Genomic DNA, 20,322 nt, shown 5'->3' with positions numbered 1-20,322 from the left:
GGGGAAAGGGGGATCCTGGCGGTTGAGTGGACCCGGAGGTTGTTTAGGACCCTTCGGGGCCCCTCCGGGAAAACAACACACCGCTTTGGCCCCTGCTTCCCATAGTCGGGTGGTCCTGGAAGGCCCGGCCAGGATTATTCAGCTAGTTGCCATCTCTCTTTTCATCACCTTCCCTTTTCTCTCCTTCTCGCTCTCCATTTCTTCCCTTCACCTTCTTTGGCGGCTAGGGTCAACCTTGGGCAGTTCTTTCTATCTCCTAGAAACTGCACTTGGGTATCGTGCAGTGGCAAGTGCTAGCATGCGTAGCATGTTCCCTTGTTGGGGTCGATGGTGGCTGGCACACCATCTGCACCGAATGTACAACCATCTTTCATGGATTCCAATCAATTCCCTCCCTTAAGACATGATCGGCCTCGAAAGAGGGGCCGCAACGAGGTTCAAGCCATGCATCTCTTTGAGAAAAACGAAGAACCATGGTACCCTAAAATCCTGATAATGAAGTCTGATGATGAAACAAAGTCAGTTGATAAGGTATCTCCCTTCATCGTCGCTAAATCTCTTGAACACGTGATTGGAAAAACATACAAGGCCAAAAAGTTGAGAAGTGGAGAGATCCAGATCGAGGTTGAGACCAGTCAGCAGAGTTCGGGTTTGTTGTCGATGAGGCTGGTTGGTGAGATCCCGATCTCAGTGACAGCACACCGCATTTTGAATACAGTAAAGGGGGTAATCTCCTGTGATGAGCTACTTTTGTGCTCCGAATCGGAGATCGAAGAGGGTTTGAGAGATCAGGGTGTCGTGAGCGCAAAGCGGATTGTTATTCGTAGGGACAACAAAGAGATCCCCACCAGACATCTTGTTCTTTCATTCCAACTTCACAGTCTTCCCTCCGAGTTGAAAGCAGGCTATGTAAACTGCCCTGTGCGCCACTACATACCCAACCCACGCAGATGTTTCAAGTGCCAGCGTTTTGGGCACCATTCCCAAGTGTGTCGTGGGCACCTAGTCTGCCCAAAGTGTGCCGGCGACGGGAAGGAACACACACACCAGAATCTTGCAAAAACAGTTTTTGTTGTTCTAACTGCCACGGCAATCACCCGGCCTACTCAAGAAGTTGCCCAAAATTCCAGGACGAAAAGGAAATCTTGAAAATAAAAACAGAACAAAATGTGAGCTACAAGGCAGCTAGAGCACAGTTGGACTTCCGGAAAAAAGGAAAAAGTTTCGCTGAGTCGGTGCAAAGGGGAGTGGCACCGCTCAGTGTATCCGTGGGGACCCAGACTCTGGGGCCTCCACTCCACACTCCCCCCAAAAAACATGAGAATGCGCAAGTGTCGCGTTCCTCCTCCCTGACCAACGTGCCAACTGGTCAGGAAGAGGTGTCCACGGCCTCCTCTAAGGTCGATGGCACACCGTCAGTTTGGGACGGGGTCGTAAAAGCCCCTTCCCAAAAAGGCACCCAAAGTATGGAGGTCGACGAAGACGACTGCATGTCGCAGAAGTCATCGTCGAGCCTTCCCAGCATTCCTTCACAAGGGAAGGAAAAACGAGAAAAAGGACGAGGAAGGGGTTTCAAAGGGAATGAACAACAGAAACAACCCCCGCGAAGGGTCCAGCCCCCCTAAATGGTACAAGTCTTTTCTAGTCGGTTTCACCAAGTGCTGCGCTTTCTTTTCCTCCTTTTTAGTGTGACCGTTATGAACCACTTTCTCCAGTGGAACTGCCGTGGTTTACTTTCTAACTTAGACGACATTAACGATCTCTTCGACAAGTACAATGCAGCATGTTTCTGCCTCCAAGAAACATATTTAAACACACACACACCAAATCCAATTCGTAGACACAATCTATTTCGAAGAGATCGAACAGACGCCACTCGCGCATCTGGCGGTGTGGCTATCGTCACACGAGGAACTGTTCCGTCCAAAGAGGTCCACTTGGTTACAGATTTGGAAGCCGTAGCCGTGCAGATGTGTCTGGACAGAATTGTCACCATCTGCTCGGTCTATTTGCCACCATCAGGAAGTTTTGCACAGAGGGATATAGAACACTTAATCAGCCAACTTCCAACTCCATTTATACTCTTAGGCGACTTTAATGCCCACAATCTGCTTTGGGGCAGTGCAAGAAGCGACAGCCGAGGGAAAATGTTGGAAAGGGTCTTGTTATCAACCTCCATCTGTCTTTTAAATACAGGAGCACCGACGTACGTCCACTGTTCAAGTCAGTCTTTCTCGGTCTTAGATTTATCTCTTTGCAGTCCATCTCTATATCAAGATTTAGAATGGAGCGTGGAAGAAAACCCACTTGGTAGTGATCACTTTCCAGTGGTCCTGAAATATATGTGTGCAGTCAATAGTCTAAGAGCATGCCCTCCTAGATGGAAGTTCCAACATGCCGACTGGAATGCTTTTTCCAAAAAATGTGACCTGTCGTTAATCCCTGTGGAGAGGATGACGATTGAAGAGGCCAACAATGTAATTACCAACGTCATCCTCGATGCAGCAACACAATCCATCCCCCAGACTTCCGGTCGTCTACCGAAACGACCGAAGCCATGGTGGAACAGCGAGTGCAAGGAAACTCGTAAACTTCAAAATCGTGCGTGGGGTACATTTCGGAGGTACCCCACATCACAAAATCTTCTTTTGTTTAAAAAGGCGAGAGCCAAGGCCAGATGGACGCGGAAACAAGCAAAGCGGTCACCTTGGCACAACTTCGTGTCTTCCCTATCTCACAGTACCCCATCCAAAGTGGTGTGGGACAGACTTGGCAAAATCAGAGGAGAACACCGCAGTTATACAATCCCTCTTTTAGAAGTAAATGGGCAGGTGTGCGGAAGCCTACAAGAACAGGCGGATGCGCTCGGACAACATTTTGAACGCATCTCTGATTCATCCCATTACAGTCCCGAATTTCTTAGAGTAAAAACAAACGCTGAGAAACGAAAAATTCCAATGAGTGGTGGCGATGAGTACGTATACAATCAGCCGTTCACGATGGTGGAGCTTCAGCGATCTCTATTCACTGCTAAAGCCACTGCCCCGGGCCCAGACAGAGTAACCTATTCCATGCTGTGCCACCTGTCTGATGACTCTAAAAAAATGTTGCTCCTTTTCTTTAACCGCATTTGGGCAGAGGGAACACTACCATTATTATGGAAGACTGCGACTGTCATTCCCCTTCTCAAGCCAAAAAAGGAAGCATCCAATCCAGCCAGTTACAGACCTATCGCCCTTACGAGTTGTATTGGGAAGACGTTTGAGCGAATGGTCAATAACCGGCTGGTTCATCATCTGGAACAAAATAACTGCCTTTCTGAATTTCAATGTGGTTTTCGAATGGGGTGCTCCACTATGGATCACCTTGTTCGGCTAGAAACCACTATCCGTGAAGCCTTCGTCAGAAGACAACATTGCTTATCCGTTTTCTTTGATTTAGAGAAAGCATATGACACCGCGTGGCGACACGGTATTCTGCAGGATCTTTACTCTTTTGGCGTGAAGGGCAGACTCCTTAAATGCATTTCAAACTTCCTCCAGCACAGATCCTTCAGAGTGCGACTGGGAACCACTCTATCCCGCCCCTTCGTACAAGAGAATGGTGTCCCGCAGGGATCCGTTCTCAGTGTTGTCTTATTTATTGTGAAAATCAACTCAGTGACCAATGTCATCCCACCCTCCATATCTTTCTCCTTGTACGTGGATGACATTCAAATATCTTGTTGCTCCACGAACCTGTCAATATGCGAACGACAGATGCAGGTGGCCATCAACAATATGGCCAAGTGGTCTTCATCAAATGGATTTAAATTTTCAGCTGAGAAAACTGTGTGTGTCCATTTCTCTAGGATTAGAGGACTGTTTTCACCACCTACACTCCAGCTTAACCGACAAGATATCCTTGTTCAACCAGAAGCCAAATTTCTTGGCATCACTTTTGATTCAAAGCTGACCTTCAAGGCTCATGTCCAAAACCTAAAGATAAAGTGTGTCAAGTCACTAAACATTCTAAAAATCATTTCTCACAGATCTTGGGGTGCAGACCAGGAAACACTGCACCAAGTGTATACTGCATGTATTCGCTCAAAACTTGATTATGAGTCCTTTGTCTACGGCTCTGCTCGCGAGTCGGTGTTGAAAGCCCTGGACCCTGTCCATCACCAGGGGCTCAGGCTTGTGCTTGGCGCCTTCCGAACGTCCCCAGTACAGAGTCTGTATGTTGAATCGAAGGAATGCTCCTTGCAAAGACGGCGTTCTTACCTCGGTACGTCGTACGCACTTAGAATACGTAGCCTACCCCAAAATCCTGCCTCAACTTGCGTCAAGCACGCACGTTTTAAACAGCTGTTTATTAACAAGCCCTCTGTTGTCCCTCCATTCTCTTTACGAATTGCATCAGAGTTTGATTGTCATGGTTTCTCATCCTGTGACCTACAAGTTGTAGAGTGTAGCAGGAAGATCCCACCCTGGGAACCACCTCCAAGATATGACACTTCCTTGGCAAAATACAAGAAACAAGACACTGCTTCATCAGTACTCCAAGAAGAGTTTGCACACTTGAAAGACAGTTTTGATAACCATACTGAGATTTACACAGATGGGTCCAAGTCCAGTGCAGGAGTGAGTTGTGCCATGATTTGTGGCACGCACACAAGGTCTCATCGTATAAAAACCTCTGCATCGATTTTCACTGCCGAGGTTTACGCCATCATCTTGGCGCTCAACTACATCCTTCAAAATTCCATAAAGTCTTCGGTTGTATATACAGACTCCTTGAGCTCCATTAATGCAATCTGTAATCAGCACATAACAAAAAACTTTCTTGTGCAGCGAGCAAGATCCTTAGCCAGTTCGATAAAAACAAAGGGCTACTCTCTCATCCTATGCTGGGTGCCCAGCCATGTAGGTATCAAAGGAAATGAGTTGGCAGATCAAGCAGCTGCAGCTGCTCTCCAAAATAACACCACACCTTTTGATATGTCCGTACAAGACATGAGACTGACACTCAAGAAATCACTGCACAGAATATGGCAAGCCTTTTGGAACACACAAACAAATAACAAGCTCCACTTAATTAAACCTCACATTCAGGATACAGGAGACCGGCTGGAAAACCGCCTGTTGTGCACTGTACGGGCAAGGTTACGTATAGGCCATACGTATACCTTACACACGGTTTCTTACTTCGGGGAGAGGAGCCACCTCAGTGTGCGCACTGTGGTCAGCTCCTGTCTGTTGTACACATACTCATCACATGCACACATCATGAAATCCATCGCAAACATCACTTCAATGTATTTTATAAATACTTCTTACCTCTTCACCCAGCCCTATTGCTTGGTGACGAGGCTCTCGTCCCTTTTAGAAGCGTCTTTGATTTCCTGAGAGACGTTGGCGTTATTAGCCTTCTGTAGTCTTACACGTATACACTCATCTTTTATTAGTCATCGTGTTTACTCTTAAATAATCATAACATCACCAATGTCTCAATCATACCTCAGTTTATGGCGCATTATGATCTTTGTTGTCAATGCGCCATTAAACTCCCAATCATCATCATCACCCTTTATTTATATTATATATATTTTATTTTAGTTCCCCTTTAAAACCAAAGGAACACATAATATCGACCAATGAGTAGAATCTACAGCATAAAATTTTATTGCTCAAAACCGCGCAACAGCGGCATTGCTGAGCGAGTTAAAGGAGCACTGCGGCGACCTTTTATTTATTCATTATCTTTTCTTATTTATTTTTTATTCTCTGCTGCGTGTCCTCCAACGAAGAAAATGAGCTCCTGCGAAAGAACGACGAGCGGAAGTGACCTGCAGCGCATGCGCGAGGCCTCCCCCTCTTCCGCACACCTTTCCAAAATCCTCCACTCTTGGAAAGAGCGTATCAGAGAACGAGGGAACGTCGTGACAACGTGACTCGTGACGTAGTGTGGCACAAACTGAGAAGAAAAAGAAAAAAAGGCACTGAGAACTTCCGTAGGGAAGGATCGTATTGGCCGTCCGCTACTGCTTTCTCCGACTACTTTTGTAAATTAGATTACACATTTATAATACACCGCAGTTCGAAAATATTTTGCGTGAACTTAACGTATAGATAGCTGGGTTAGTTGGTTTGACAAGGACATTGCGAAAAGAGCCAAAGAAAACATAGTTCGAGCTTTCGTGTATCCTTTATAGCTCTTTTCGTAATGTATTTTGCCTCCTGATGTACGGCTTGACGAATGAAAGAGCCACATCAGATGTCACCAAGCTCAAGTGCCTGCTCGTTGGTGGTGGTCGTGCTGAAGAGTGGGAGGTGGTGGGTTCGGTTCCTACCACCAACTGTGATGTCTCAAATTTTCCCCAGGTTCTTCGGCAAACTATCCACACGAACGTCGACACAGGTCCCCTGCAAACAGTGGCGATGTTTAATAAGCTGTTACGAACGTCGCAAGCACTCGCGTAGACAGAAAAAATATTTCGGGACTTCGCACATGGGGAGGAGGATTCTATACCCTCGTTTCCCACTCGCAAATGCACTACCAAAGGTAGGATTTCAGGAGGCGGTTTGAACTCCCCGAAACACCCAGGTCCATTAAGGAAGCCAGTTTTACCTTGCTGCCCGGGCACACTGGCAGCTGCATGTCGGGAACTGGCATAAAACAGACTTCCAGGATGTAGATGGGTAGAAATCCAGTGAACCGGTAGAATGTAGGAAGGGAGTTGCCTCAGGACAGAAGCCGCCGATATTTCGAACAGAGACTGTTCTTCTTCTGGGCATCGTCCTCATCATTGGCATGGTATTTAAAGGGTTTTAAATTTATGAACGTAGTGATCTAGGCTACAGACCGATTACAGAAAAATTTTTCTGTAACCGGTCTGTAGCCTAGATCACTACGTTCACATAATCCCCTCCACACTCTAACAAAGCAGCCATTCACTCCGGCCGTAAAAGCCCGTACGGAACCTTTCTTCCCTCCGGGCTGTTGACCCACAATTCGTATGAACCTTTAAACACGTCACACCTAACCCTTTAAATACCATGCCAATGATGAGGACGGTGCCCAGAAGAAGGACAGTCTCTGTTCGAAATATCGGCGGCTTCTGTCCTGAGGCAACTCCCTTCCAGACTTCCAGGATGCCTGTCAAAGAAAGTTTTGTCAAATGGGAACTTCATCGCTAACCGTTCATGTTTTGAAGTTTATCCGAGAGCAATTATAACGTTCCGAGTAACATTCTGAATTCCTGTAATACATTTGCTCAGCACATAATTAAAGCGTTGTGGAAATTTAGACATACTAAATAATTATTATTTAGTTTAATTGCAATTGGTGACGAGAGGTGCGGCAGCATTTGGTCTGTGTATTCTGCGATTTTCCCAGGGTTTTTGTGTCGGGCGTTGGTGGGAGGGGAGTGACACCCATATATGCTGCTCCTCTGCCTTTTTTGGCCTTTGGCAGGTATTTTGGAGTGGGGGGGGGTTCCCTGTGAAGTCGGCCCAGGACACACGATCCCCCACTGTGATAGTGCGTTCCCGCCTAAGCGTGACCGACTACGGCAAGCAGTTTCACCAGCACCATCATCTGTTCGGATTAATGTTGTACACCAGTTACTGCACGTTAGACACGTTCATTACCAATCTCCTGAGGTCAACAGTCGAGGAACAATGCTGATCGCAGGTGTAAGCGATGAAGGAATCATCTTTGCCATTGAGGCTTGCTGTCTATTCTCTATGACATCCCTTGATCAACATTTTATATAGTTAAATTAATATAGAGCTAACTAAACATGTACACAGATGCTTTATTAGCATGACTATTATGGAGTTCTAGAAGCCCTATCCAGCTAGGCGGAGATCATCTGCATTTTTAGAGAATGCATATTGACTCCTATACTTTCAAGGCACTCATGCAGGAGCAAACGAGTTCAGCTGTATTGTGTCGATCATCTAGCTAATCCGTCTCTGCAGTATACGTAACCACAAGAAGATAGGTCGAGCCCGTTTACAACGACATTGGCCGGAACGTCAAACCTGATCGTTATACCAGAGCATCGCTATGCATGAACTTTCGCAACTGTCTCCCAATAGAGTTCCCCGAGAACTACGTCATTGCCACGTGACCTGCCCCCACTGGAGGGCAAAACAAACAACATGGTCATATACGACAGAACACACGAAGGGTGGCCGGCACGTGACTCTAGCCGGCACCCATCACTGTGACGCTTCAGTCGCTGCAATGTTTACATAACACGGGGAGCTCTATTCACATTTTAGAAGGCACCGTACTACGCACGTGCTGCAAAAAGAAAGAAGAAAAAATCGGGGGCGGCCTCATTCTTAGGCTTAGGGCGGCCTCGTACACGTAGGTACACGTAGAAACAGCTCAGTGCATCATTGCTGGCATGTGTGTCTAAAGCTGAAATAAGAAGTGGCGGCCTGTACGCGGTACACAGGAAAGAAGGCCAGGGGGTGCCGGGGGGTATAGGGAGGTCTGGATAAATCACTGGATTACGTGCATCGGGTTCTCTTTTTTCACCGCAAAAATTGAACCTTCCTTCACGGTTTTCGAGAGTTTTACTGTATACAGTCATGTCTCGCTTATCCGGAGTTCAGATATCCGGAATCCTCGTTATCCGGGCTACATTACCGGGGACGAACCTGCTACCATTGAATTTTGTCTCGGTTATCCGGAATTCATTATCCGTATCCAGACAGCAAGTACGGGCAACAATCTTCCAGGCACCATGTTATTCTGATTCGCTTATCCGGAAAAGTGTTAACGTCCTCTGTCCCTGGTATGTGCTGTGTTCGAATTATTCCGGAAAAGGGTCACATCTCACGGGGCCATTCTGTAGTGTTTGACCTTCTTTTCTTCTGAGGTCACTCCCTTTTGGTGTGTGCAGGCACACGGAGATAGTAGACAATAAGCGAAAGAGGTGCACTGCACCCACGGAGCGCAAGAAATCCACACGTCAATGTGAACGTGAAAGTCCAGGCCGTCTGAAAGCATGGCCTGTCTTTTTGCCTCTGCCAAGGGCATTTGCAAGAAGACAAAAACATATGCGCAGGACCAACTTTCTCAGACATCGCCCTTTATTGAACAGCGGGGTGACGCAGCTGGTGCCGTGGCTGTGGCGAAAATACTGTCACACGCGTGCCTGTTAATTTCAAGAAGCTCACTACGCACAAATTTTTCAAGTAGTGATCTTTTCCTCGTTTTCTTTTCTGGAGCTATAAAGAGCTGTCTCAAATTTTTCGGGTTTCCCCGGAAGTATGCTTGGTCCGGTCATCCGGAAATTCGTTATCCGGACGAAAAGGGACGACTCCCGAGGTGTCCGGATAATCGAGACATGACTGTAATTGTGATAGTTATTTGCGAGAAACGATTTTCACCACTATCGTTAGGTTAGGTTTGCTTCAATAGGCAGCCTGATGTAGCAATTAGATCGTAATACCTGAGGCATCGCTACAGTTTATAGTTGTCTTCAACCTAAGAACGGCATCTCGCGAGCTGCAGAACAACATGAGACGTACCATAGAGTGTTTTCTTTGCGTTCGTCCAGATATATTTCAGTATAACGAACGCGCTCTTTTTGTTTATCTCTAGTTATAAGATTGAATCATGGAAACTGTTTCACAACACTATCGCTGTGTTGGTGTGCCATTCTCAGGTTGAACACGACTATAGATCAAAATATACGGGCTCGACTGTATTTGTCTTGAAACGTTCTCGCCTCAACCTGCCAACTAATAGAAATTAGTAGTGACTGCATGATGAAAGAGCCAATTGATAGCGTCAACAAGATATCGACAGCACGTACGACACCAGACGAGCACTGGACAGTATGCGGTCATCGGCAATGAGACGAGTCATTTTCTGTTCTATTACTTTATTTTGGTAAATACGCACGCGTCTGCACAAGTGCAGTAGTAGTGCAGTAGGTATAGTGTTTCAGATATCCAGTAAATTAGCTGTCTGCGAAGTTGTTTCGTCCACCACCTTCCTTTCGTAAGACGTAGCATTGTCGATGACGTCTATGAAATGCGTCGTACCCTGCACCAGCACGAGTTTCTTGGTTTTTTTGCCGCTCTTTCCACTACCCGAGAACAAAATTACGGCAACTATGATTATGAGCAACACCACGGCAGCCGCAGCGAAGAAGACCAAGTTAGCCTTGCCACTGTAAGCCACATTGCCTCCGGAATCCGAGCTCGTGGAACTCGAACCGCCAGAGCCCCCTTTGTCGTCTACCTTTGACTCTTGTTTATTAGTATCACCCCCTGCAGGGGCTGCTGGGACGCTTCCATTGGCATTGCCAGGGTCCACGTTCACGATATGCTCTTCCGCCGTTACTTGAGGTTGAACCTGTGAATGATTGGACGAGGGAACTTTACTGATAGTATAGGACAAGTCTATAGCAATATTGGTTTGCGATTCTTCCTGCTCTTGAAGGCGCGCGGATCCACCATGCTCGAGGCTAACTGCAGTGATTGCGCGGGATTTTCACATCAGGAGGTGTTGGAATTATTGGTGTTGGAAGTTTGGTTGCGTGTGGCACCTGATATGTTTATTTTTTGTTAGTTGTTGCTTCTTTTACATTTCTGCAGGTATTTTTTTTTTTTCTTTGAAGGGGGTTGTGTTGTAGGATCTTTGGGGGCGTGCTGGTGAAATCCCTGGCTATAGCCGAACTACTGGCCGCTTGTGTTTTCACTCTTGGATCATTGCTTTGGTAGAATAAATTTTTGCAACTATTTCATAAATAAATCGCGATCATAAGCAACTTCAATTTGAGAGCAGTTCCTTCGCCGGAAGACAATTGTAATTAAAAATTCACGATCTCGTCCCACCAAAATAACAAAATGTCAAAATTATAGCGTTACCCTTTGTGCCGCTCGCTCGAACACTTAAAGGGGAACTGAAATTCCTCGCGGAAAGAAAGATAGCATTCAATTGATAGCAATAAAATAAGAACGGTATTCATCCGTTGCATCATCGTCTATGGTTTAAGCGCGAAGGAAACCGCAATTTACGCTTTCCCTTTCCTCTATTCTCAAGAGGCGCGACTAACGGCCTCCCATTGGTCTCCGCAAAGGATTTCCCGTCGTGATTGGACACCGCGTCTATTGAGGAGATAAGAAGGATAGCGTAAACTGCTGTTTCCTTGGCTCATAGATCACGAACGATGAATCCCGTTCCTTTTATATTGCTCTCAAGGTAACTGCATCCTTCATTTCGCGAGAAGAAACTTTTGCACTTCAGTGCCCCTTGCGTATGGCGGAGGAGGATTTGACCATCGTTTTCCTCTCCCAAATCCACTACCAGATGTATGATTTCGGGGGATTTAAACGCCCCTAATCCTCCCTTCTGGCTACGCCACCGAGGTTGATAGTGGGGTGAACCGCCTCGATCGAGCTTATAGGGAGCCTCAAACTGAGGCCAAAGCAGCGCTGTCGTCCGTAGCAGACGAATTACGTCACTGCGCACATTTTCTGATCTTTCAAACCCGTTCTCGTTAAGTTGAATTGCGCTGTAGAGACACCGTTGAGCGAAACAATTTTGGTCGCTCCTAATTGACAAAATGAGCAATCCTAAACACACTTTTCTTGCTGTTTTAAAAGGGTTATGGTAGTTTGACAGATAACTACAAAATTGGAGGGCACAGTACCGCATTGTTATCTCCGCCAGTATTCTGAGGCACTCCTTGTTCTTCAGCGCTCATGATTGCTTCAGGAGACGCCGCACTGCCATGATTGACTGGCGGCATTCCTTCGGAAGCAGGTTGTACGGGTGCCATGCTGGCGTTCCCACCAGGAGCTTCACCTGCGCCTACCGGTAGGCTGCCTTCAGGTACAGGAACTATGGTGTTCGGTGAAGCAGCACCTTCAGCGCTTGACACTCCGCCTTCCGGGGACTGCTTTTGGGACGCATTAGCATTAGCTTCCAGCATACCCTGATCGACTGCCGGCCGGACGTTACAGAGTTCTTTCCTTTCTGGGGATCCAATAGGCGAGGGGCTTCCCGCTTCATCTGTCAATGTTTTCAGCGAATCTATTTCCTGCGCCATTACTTTCACCACTTTTGTCGACTGACTCGGGGACGCAGTAGCTTCCGGCATACCCTGAACGCCTGCCGGCCCGACGTTACAGAGTTCTTTCCTTTCTGGGGATCCAATAGGCGAGAGGCTTCCCGCTACAGTGGTCAGTGCTTTCAGCGAATCTATTTCCTGGGTCATTGCTTTCGCTGTTTTTGTCGACTGACTCGGGGACGCATTAGCTTCCATCATACCCTGATCGCCTGCCGGCTGGACGTTACAGATCCCTTTCTTTTCTGGGGTTCCAAGGGGCGAGAGACTTCCCGCTTCAGCTGTCAATGTTTTGAGCGAATATATTTCCTGGGCCATTGCTTTCGCCGCATTCGTTGGAGATCCAATGGGGGTTATTACTTTGGCAATCGGGTTCAGTTCCAAAACTTCATCGCCGTTTTGTGACTTGTTGTCACCACCTGCAGCGCCCTTTGGAACTTCCGTAGGTGACGTTATCGATTTCGCGCCCTGACCATTTGGCGCTCCACTAGCTGATTTGTCCGTTGGAACTAATCCGGCTTCAGGTATCGGTGGCTGGCCAGATGCATTTTCGGATACCACCGGAAGCTGCTGAACCGCTCCTCCGCCTGGGGCATCGTTGGCTGCCGGTGAACGGACTCCAGGAGGCGTAATGACCATTTGTTGCACCTTTCCGCCGCTGGGTGAAATGCTTCTACTCGCATCAGGAAGTGCCATGTTCACTGCAGCGGTTCCGGACAGGCCAGAAACAGCGGCAGCTTGCGCAACGTTAGATGACTTCTCTTGGACCATCGTCGGAGCTGTCTGATCTTCACACGGTTGTACAATATCTGGTTTCACAGCTGAACGTTCTACCCTTGCAGTGTCTTGAAGAACTCTGGTCTGCTCAATGCTTGGAATTGCTCTTCCAGCAGTATCTCCATTCATCGCGTTGTTTGCATCAATTCTTGATTTTGGCCTTTTGTGGTTAAAGCGTGCTTTATCCCCCTGTGGACTTGCATACTCCGTAGCGCTTGTCACCCGCCGAGATCCAGCGTGACTCTTGCTGACTGCTGCTCGCGGCCCCTGCTCACGCCGATGATCCCGCCGATGTCTTCCGCCCTCGCCGAACAACCTGCATACTCCTCCGCAAAGAGAACACTCGCTGCTTTGTGGGGCAGGAAGAGCTCGAATACCTCTCCGCCTCCTGGCACCATCATCGAGTCGAGTAAAGATCCTTTTTACTTTTTTGGGTTCATCATCTTGGGGTTCTGGCAGACTTTCCGAGCTACTCCTATTGTACCACTGATCTGGACATACAGAGTATAAATACAGTGAATAGGTAATACAATACGATGATACGGCATTGTGAAATAGCACTAACATGATTCACCGCAGAAGCTACAAAAGGTGCTCATAGATGCCAACAAAGAAGTCGTCCTGCCCTGGTGTAATCTTTGTTTATTTTTGTTTCCCCCTGAATGATAGATATTGCGACTTGACCGTACTACTGCGGTACACAATGTGTCAGCGAACAGACACACGAGCACAAAACGAAAATCCTGTAAAAAGTAATTCACTGTATAGTATCTAATATTATCGCCGTCCTGTCTGCGTAGGGCTGTTCCCAGCAACCCCACACAAAGGACAATATTCTGACAAGACGACTGCCAACCGAGTCGATTACCCTCGTATAACCCATCTTTTTCTTTTTTGTCGTTGTTTACGTGAAAGTTACGTGAAGCACTGCATACTATTTTGTACTTCTAAAATATCCGCAACATTAATTTTCTCTCTTGGGACCGCTTCCACATGTAGAATGTTGCAGTGGCGCGCAGTCATGGTGTGGTTCGGGAGTTCAACCCCTCTCGAAATCGTACCCTTGGTAGTGCATTTGGGAGAGGGCGAAATCCTCCTCCCCATGTGAACTCCATAATGTAAAAGCCTCAAACTCAAGCTTTTACATTATGGAGTTCATCCACCAGCTGGCCTGCACACACGCCGTCTTGTCCCCATGTGAAGTCCCCATAGAACCCCTCCCCAATTTTTTTTTTTCTGGTTACTCCACTGGAATGTTGTAATGCATGACGTGTATGAAGGACAACAGACATAGCTAGCGCACGGAAGAAGGCTGTAAGTGTACTGACCTTGCCAGTAGGACAGCGCGTACTGCTGTTGCAGGTACTGCGCCATTTGGTACATTGCGAGCCAAGCATTATAAGGTGGATACAGTGGGTAGTTGGGATAGAACCAGTAGGAGTACGACGAGGCTGTAGGACACGAATAGATTTGCGGTGCAGCGTAATTACGATACGCTGCGGCCAAGGCTGCGTTCTGCAACGCGAGATTTCTCAAAGCCATATCTTGCAACATTGCTTGCAAGTCGTACTGCTGGCGGCTGCTCTCATACCACTCCCTGCTACCGCTCCGCCCCAGGGAGTGGCACGATGCAACGCACGACTCGGAGCTGCAACAGCAACAGCTACCTTGGCGCACCGGAGCTTCGGTGCTTGGCGGCTGGCTCGCGGCAGCTGGCTCTGGAATAGAGGCTTGACAAGCGGTCGTCTGGAACCTGGGTGAGCCATCAATGAACCTGTCGTCTGTCTGGACTTGCGTCGACTTTTTAGGTGGCTTCTGGATAGGACGGACAAAAGGAGGCGAGCGAGGTGAATTTGCCGGTGTTGCTCCGACGTCGGAGGACGAAGACGCTATGGCCTCTGGGGCAAATAAGCTGACGGGTAAGCGGTTGAGGAGGCTCTGCAATGGGCTCTCGCAGATTTCTATTACTTCAGTTTCGCTTCTGTAAGGGAAAAGGAAGTAAGGATTCGTTGGGTCTTGGTCCGGTTGCTTCGGCATCGTGCTGGGGGCCAACGCGACGCGTGAAGGTATGCTTCTTCTGCTGCTTCTTCTTCTTCTTCTTCTTCTTCTACCTCAGAGCAATGGCCGTTCTTCTTCTTCTTCCACCACTAGGAACAGTGGCCACCAGCCACAAAGGGCAATGGCCGTTAGCCACTGAGGGCTTCGTTTTCTATATCTTCTTCTTCGTCCTCGGAGCAGTGTACTCACCGCTCGTGCCACATTGTACGCAAGCTGATGTCGATGTTGGTGGCAGTGTGCGGCACCTATGACAATGCGGTCTGACTGCTTCAAATTATTTCCATGACCGAGTACTTAGGATGTGACATGGGCCTGAAAGACCCTCATTCGAACCCGGCTGCGATGTATCAGTGTCTTCTTCTGTGTTCTAAAGGGACTCTGGACCTTTCCTCCCTTTTTTTTCTTTGTTCTAATAAATACAGGGTGTGTGCAGAAAAACGTGACCCGCATTTTTACATGTAACTCGTTGTCTACTTACCGGAGGAACTCCCGGTGGCGTGTGATGGCGCATTTATGCGTGCGAAAGCTACAAAAAAATCCTGGAAGCCATACTCAGCGTAAAAAAATAAACAGAGCGCGAAAACATGGGCTTCCATGCATTAGAATAGGGCGGTCATCACAGTGCATGGTAGTGCCACGGGAGTCCTACGCCTTCGTGACACTTATGCTGTTCATATTTGTCACAAAAAAGGCGTACGCCTCCTGTTTTCAACAAATCAGGGCAGATAACGATATCATTCAAGATGATGGTTGGCTAGGAGCGTGCTTTCCTCTTCGTGTTCCAAGTTTACGTTGTCCAACCTTCTTGGTAAATGCGGTACCTCTCGAGAGATACCGGGACGGACCAACCAAATCAAGTACGACGCCAAGTATTTACAAGTATATACCAAGTACAGAACCGTCATACATCAGTTTCAGAGAGGAGTCTCGTGCATAAACGGAATGACGTGCTGCTGTAGTACAAATTTTTTTTTGCCCATAACTTTCGAGAAGTACCGACGACGCGAAGATACTGTGAACTTTGCTCTGTTATTGTGAGATGCTAGATTTTGTAAGTTCAAGCCAGCAAGGGCATGCATGTCTCGCTTTTTCAGATATTTCTCCACGCCTATCACAAGTGCTTTCCGTCCAATACGCCGTGGCATGGAGATGCGGTCCTGTATATGGTGTTTCGCAAATGTGGAATTAATACAATCCTTCCTCTAACCCTCCGTCCCGCTCCGCTAAAGGTATCACTTCATCCCTTTGGCGGCAGAGAGAACTATACAGATTAACTACCAAACAAGTACTGTTTAGATTAGGGGGATCGGCATGTTCCCGGCTTTTGTGGCGTTTTCGGCCTTTCTGGGTGGCATTTTGAAGGGGCATTGCAAGATATTTTGGGGGTGGGGGCGCTGGGAGGGCAGGGACCCCTGTCCACAAGCTGACCGGAAGGGAGTGTTGGAATTCCGTGGGGTGTGTGTATCTGCTGGATTTTCGGACTTTCTTGGCCTTTTGGGCAAGTATTTTGTGGTGGTGCTGTAAGGTCCTTGGAATGATATCAAGGTTGTGTGAGGGAGGTGCGGGAGAAATCCCCGTGTGTATGCATGAACTTTTTACCAGTTTACTAATTGATTTTCAGCATTTGAACTTCCCGCACAATGGAACACGAGCGTTTCGTACCCCTTCTGTTTGGTTTCGAAGTTTCGAACCACCTTACAGGCCCATTTAGGTACGTTTACATTTGTACTGTGCACAACTATATTTATTTACTTTATATCACTGCAAGGTAGATGGACAATCTATTATGCGAACCATTGTGCGAACATTCGAAACTAGTTGACATCTGGCGCGGCCAGTTCAACTGAGACTGAAACATGGCGGATGATGCGGAGCAAGTACGTGTGATGCTCTTTCCTTTGAATTGTTATTATTATTAAAACCATATTTTTCATACATCAGTGGTTCGCTCCTCAATGTGTACAACATCGCATTGTCAGGATATTGTGACATTTACATTTACTAATATTACAAAAACTTCACAGCCGGCACCAAGTGCCGTTGAAGAGCCTCTGGACTTGGTGCGCCTCAGCTTGGATGAGAAGATTTATGTAAAAATGAGAAACGAACGAGAACTTAGGGGAAGACTTCATGTGAGTAAAAGGATAAAGTCACACGTTTTCGTTTGTGTGCTGGACGTACTTTTACAGGCCTATGACCAGCATCTGAACATGATCCTGGGCGACGTCGAGGAAACGGTAACGAGTGTTGAAATCGACGAAGAAACCTACGAAGAGGTGTACAAGGTAACACTACGTATTTACATTTGTGTGACTTTGTTGTTGCTTTTGTTGCGCGTCTTTGTCCTCTTGGTAATCATTTTCCGCCCGGTGTTGGAAGGGGTCTGTTCCACAGGCCTTGCAATGTAAAGGAATTTCACCAGAAGTAGTCGGTGTGTGCACATTCAGAAAGAGATCCGTCATGCTCTAGAGCTAGTAACACATTCAGTGTTGTGGACTGAAAAAAAAAAAAAGGAAAAGAAACAACATTGTGCAGTACTCGCAGAAATCATGCAAGCCTCACTTCATCTATTTCATTGTCACAAAAGTTTATATGCGGACTGCTGCAAATGTGCCATTGTATTTCTCAAGCTATCTCCCAACTGTGATGGTGGAGCATCTGGTGGTACTTCTGGATTTACAAAAGAATTTTCCCTCCTGAAATGAAGACAGCACACAGGACTAAGGCGTCCCAAATTACCCAGCCAAACATATCGAGAATAAACAATAAGAGGCTTTACCAGGAGGAATTCAAAGACAAACATGCACATAGCCTGGTGTGCTGATAAAGTACGCCAGATTGACATTGCTTACAAAACAAAAATTGAAAGCTAAAGACGTTTTGACACCTTTTTGGACGTCATGAGTACATGAACAAAACGTAGTCTAAATTTAAAAGGAGACTGTTCTTGTTCATTTCCCCCTCCCCGACACATTTTGCTCACGCGTTGATGACCACGCCTGTAGAGCTGTTGAAATGTACAACTTTCAATTTTCTTTTCTCATGTTATATCAAGCATGTCTTCTGGCTTTGGTTCCTTTTGAATTTCAATTAGTGTGTCAAAACTTGTTGCATGTTTTTTGTCTATGCTATACCTAAACTCAGAAACTCCTTATACTTAATTTGCCTACTTTTTTCCTCACAAACTAGAGCACGAAACGTTCCATCCCAATGCTGTTCGTCAGAGGAGATGGTGTCATCCTCGTTTCACCCCCTGTCAGAGTGAACAACTGAGCTTCTATGTAAAATAAACCTTTATGTAATGAATTCTTGAGCTTTCCTTGTCAAGATCAAGGCAATAACACAATAGACCTATGTTTATTACAAACAAATACGCTTGTTCGAGTGTAAACAAAGAAGTAGGCAGACCCCAATTTAGACACTTTGAACTCCTACTGCCCTAATTTTTTGTCATGTTAGATGAAGTTACGAGTGTGGGCTGTAGCACAGAGCATCTCTGTTTTCCTGCATTTTCTCATTGTTTATTCTCTAGCGAGCTAGTGGCAGCTCTTGTTAATGTAGCACTACTACCAAATGGGTCATGTACAGGATGTGTGCAGATAGAATAAACCCACTTCTACGCACGTAAAGCGTTGTCGGTGTGCATACTTTATATGCACACATCGTCCCAGCAGTTAAGTGCTGGCTGGACCACCACTGCAGCCACTCTGTTATGTACACAAAAAAATATTTTAAGATTCTGTCTTTTGGGACCAAATTACTCATATGCACAATGCATCCTCCAATTTTGCTATGCCATTACTGTGCAGTTACTGTACACGATACATCAAATGTAGTGTTTGTTCTCATTGCTTGTGGATCTTCGGTGATTCGGTGTCCATTGCTGTGTTCTTGTGTAGACTGGTCGCTTGTGATATACAGGGTGTTTCACCTAACATGTTCAAAAATTGTGTTGAGCCGCAGTTCACGTTACAGGCGGTTGGTTCGCTGCGGTGTGGCGGGGATTACATAAGTTCCTGGAGTCGTGGCGCATTCGCAGCGAACCGCGGCCCCCTTCCCGGTGTGTACTCCGACCTCCTTTCATCTCGAGTTTGTTTTGTACATTATGCTTGCCACCTCTTTTTTCAGAAAAAAAGTGCATGTTGCATCTACCTTATTGCGTTATGAAATACGTTCCATTCTACAATTGCAATAGCTGAAAAAAAATTGCATAAACCATTGTTTTGGGATGCGCTATTGTCAGCTGACGTCAGTTCTTCGTCAAGTCAATGCAAAGCGGGGAAGGGGGCATGGATCTGACCGTTCAGCATCCTCTTCCAGGCTTCTGCTGATAGCAGCAGCAAGGCTACATGCCAGTTATGTGAGACAACAGTGAGAAGGGAATGGGTGGGTCACTGCTCCTTTTTTTACGTTTTTCGCATTAACTTGACGGAGGACCGCTGGTGGACGACAGCTTGTGCGTCTCGATGCGCTTTCGCTTTTTTTTTTTTTTTTTTCGGGTATTACTAGTGTAGCAGGGAATTATTTTGTATGGAATGGGGGTAAACCTGACATGCACTTTTTTTTCTGGCAAAAAAAGCAAAAAAAAAGCATTACATTGACTCGGATAATTTTGGAGTTCAATTCAGAAAACTAAAATTGTTGAAACAAAAAATTGATCAAAGTGGTCGTAATTTGTGGCAAATGTGCGCTGAAGATAGATATTGTTGACCTCATAATTAGGGCCCTCAGTTTTCGGGTTTTATTTTTTGTGAAAATCAGGGGGTAAATATCGGGTTGAAAATCAGGACCTGCCAAACAGGGTAAAATCGGGTGATATGCTGAGAAGTGATGTATTTTCGGGTGAAAAAAAGAATTATCTGTTGAAATTAATAATTGGGGGTTTACATCGCGAGACAACTGAGATCATGAGCGACGCCACAGTAGTAGTGGAGTGTTGAAATTAAATGAAAGAATATTTATTAAGAAATTGGTTGATAATTCACTGTATATCCACTAAGGCTTGCACTGGCCCCTGTTTATAGAAAGAATAAGTTGCATGTTCAGTAAAGCATTATCCATCGATGAGCGTTGAGAGCATGCTCGCGCTCGCGTTGGTATGCCTCGTATATCGTTGGCTGTTGCTGCATCCTGTTTACTACTCCGCGTACTTTGCTGATACAAGATACTCCCTACAAGATTTGAAAGTTGGCTTCACCTAACACTTCCGTGTATTGCGGGCAAACCCACTTCAAGGAACACCGAGCTTTGCTTAACTCTTTGTTTCTTCGCTGTTTAGCGTGATTTTTCCCGATTCCTTTGCTGTTTTTGGTAACAGCACAGGGTCTTGTCGACATCCACGGAAAGCACTAAATAGTACAAAACTGCAACACTGAAGTTTTCTTATTGACACAAGCTTTCATGTAGCA

General features: G+C 46.4%; 2 protein-coding genes and 1 long non-coding RNA gene across 4 annotated transcripts; 1 reads left to right on the top strand and 2 right to left on the bottom strand.

Annotated features, from left to right (window-relative positions):
- Positions 1–5,640: 5,640 nt before the first annotated feature.
- LOC135397722 (uncharacterized) lies at positions 5,641–6,752 on the bottom strand. Its single transcript, XR_010423702.1, has 2 exons — positions 6,610–6,752; positions 5,641–6,404 (listed from the first exon to the last, which is right to left on the bottom strand). It is a non-coding gene; the product is annotated as an uncharacterized LOC135397722 (long non-coding RNA).
- A 3,117-nt stretch (positions 6,753–9,869) lies between these two features.
- Positions 9,870–15,108, bottom strand: LOC135396388 (nascent polypeptide-associated complex subunit alpha, muscle-specific form-like). The gene is made up of 3 exons (XM_064627330.1): positions 14,185–15,108; positions 11,663–13,347; positions 9,870–10,362 (listed from the first exon to the last, which is right to left on the bottom strand). Exons 1-3 carry the CDS (start codon positions 14,891–14,893, stop codon positions 9,949–9,951), a joined length of 2,808 nt encoding a protein of 935 aa, XP_064483400.1. The 5' UTR covers positions 14,894–15,108; the 3' UTR covers positions 9,870–9,948.
- On the top strand, positions 14,691–18,220 carry LOC135396391 (U6 snRNA-associated Sm-like protein LSm3). Of its 2 annotated transcripts, XM_064627334.1 has the most exons (7): positions 14,691–14,775; positions 14,830–14,922; positions 16,536–16,625; positions 16,687–16,791; positions 16,939–17,046; positions 17,104–17,199; positions 18,104–18,220. In XM_064627334.1, exons 4-7 carry the CDS (start codon positions 16,771–16,773, stop codon positions 18,185–18,187), a joined length of 309 nt encoding a protein of 102 aa, XP_064483404.1. In that variant the 5' UTR covers positions 14,691–14,775; positions 14,830–14,922; positions 16,536–16,625; positions 16,687–16,770; the 3' UTR covers positions 18,188–18,220. The 2 variants fall into 2 exon arrangements, with proteins under 2 accessions (XP_064483404.1, XP_064483405.1); XM_064627335.1 differs by lacking the exon at positions 14,830–14,922 and having other exon boundaries at positions 14,761–14,775.
- Positions 18,221–20,322: the final 2,102 nt, after the last annotated feature.

The sequence above is a fragment of the Ornithodoros turicata genome, chromosome 6, assembly GCF_037126465.1.
Source record: "Ornithodoros turicata isolate Travis chromosome 6, ASM3712646v1, whole genome shotgun sequence".
NCBI lineage: Eukaryota > Metazoa > Arthropoda > Arachnida > Ixodida > Argasidae > Ornithodoros > Ornithodoros turicata.
Note: the sequence above shows the minus strand (reverse complement) of the source record. Positions and strands in the feature narration are given on the sequence as shown.

Excerpts from the sequence above, each read along its gene's own strand:
- LOC135396391 (XM_064627334.1), top strand. The coding sequence starts at position 16,771 with ATGGCGGATGATGCGGAGCAA. Across the intron at positions 16,792-16,938 it reads TGGCGGATGATGCGGAGCAA|CCGGCACCAAGTGCCGTTGA; the intron begins GTACGTGTGATG and ends AAAACTTCACAG. Across the intron at positions 17,047-17,103 it reads AACTTAGGGGAAGACTTCAT|GCCTATGACCAGCATCTGAA; the intron begins GTGAGTAAAAGG and ends GTACTTTTACAG.
- LOC135396388 (XM_064627330.1), bottom strand. The coding sequence starts at position 14,893 with ATGCCGAAGCAACCGGACCAAGACCCAACGAATCCTTACTTCCTTTTC. Across the intron at positions 13,348-14,184 it reads CGCGCTGTCCTACTGGCAAG|ATCAGTGGTACAATAGGAGT; the intron begins GTCAGTACACTT and ends CTGTATGTCCAG. Across the intron at positions 10,363-11,662 it reads CTGGCGGAGATAACAATGCG|GTTCAACCTCAAGTAACGGC; the intron begins GTACTGTGCCCT and ends AATCATTCACAG.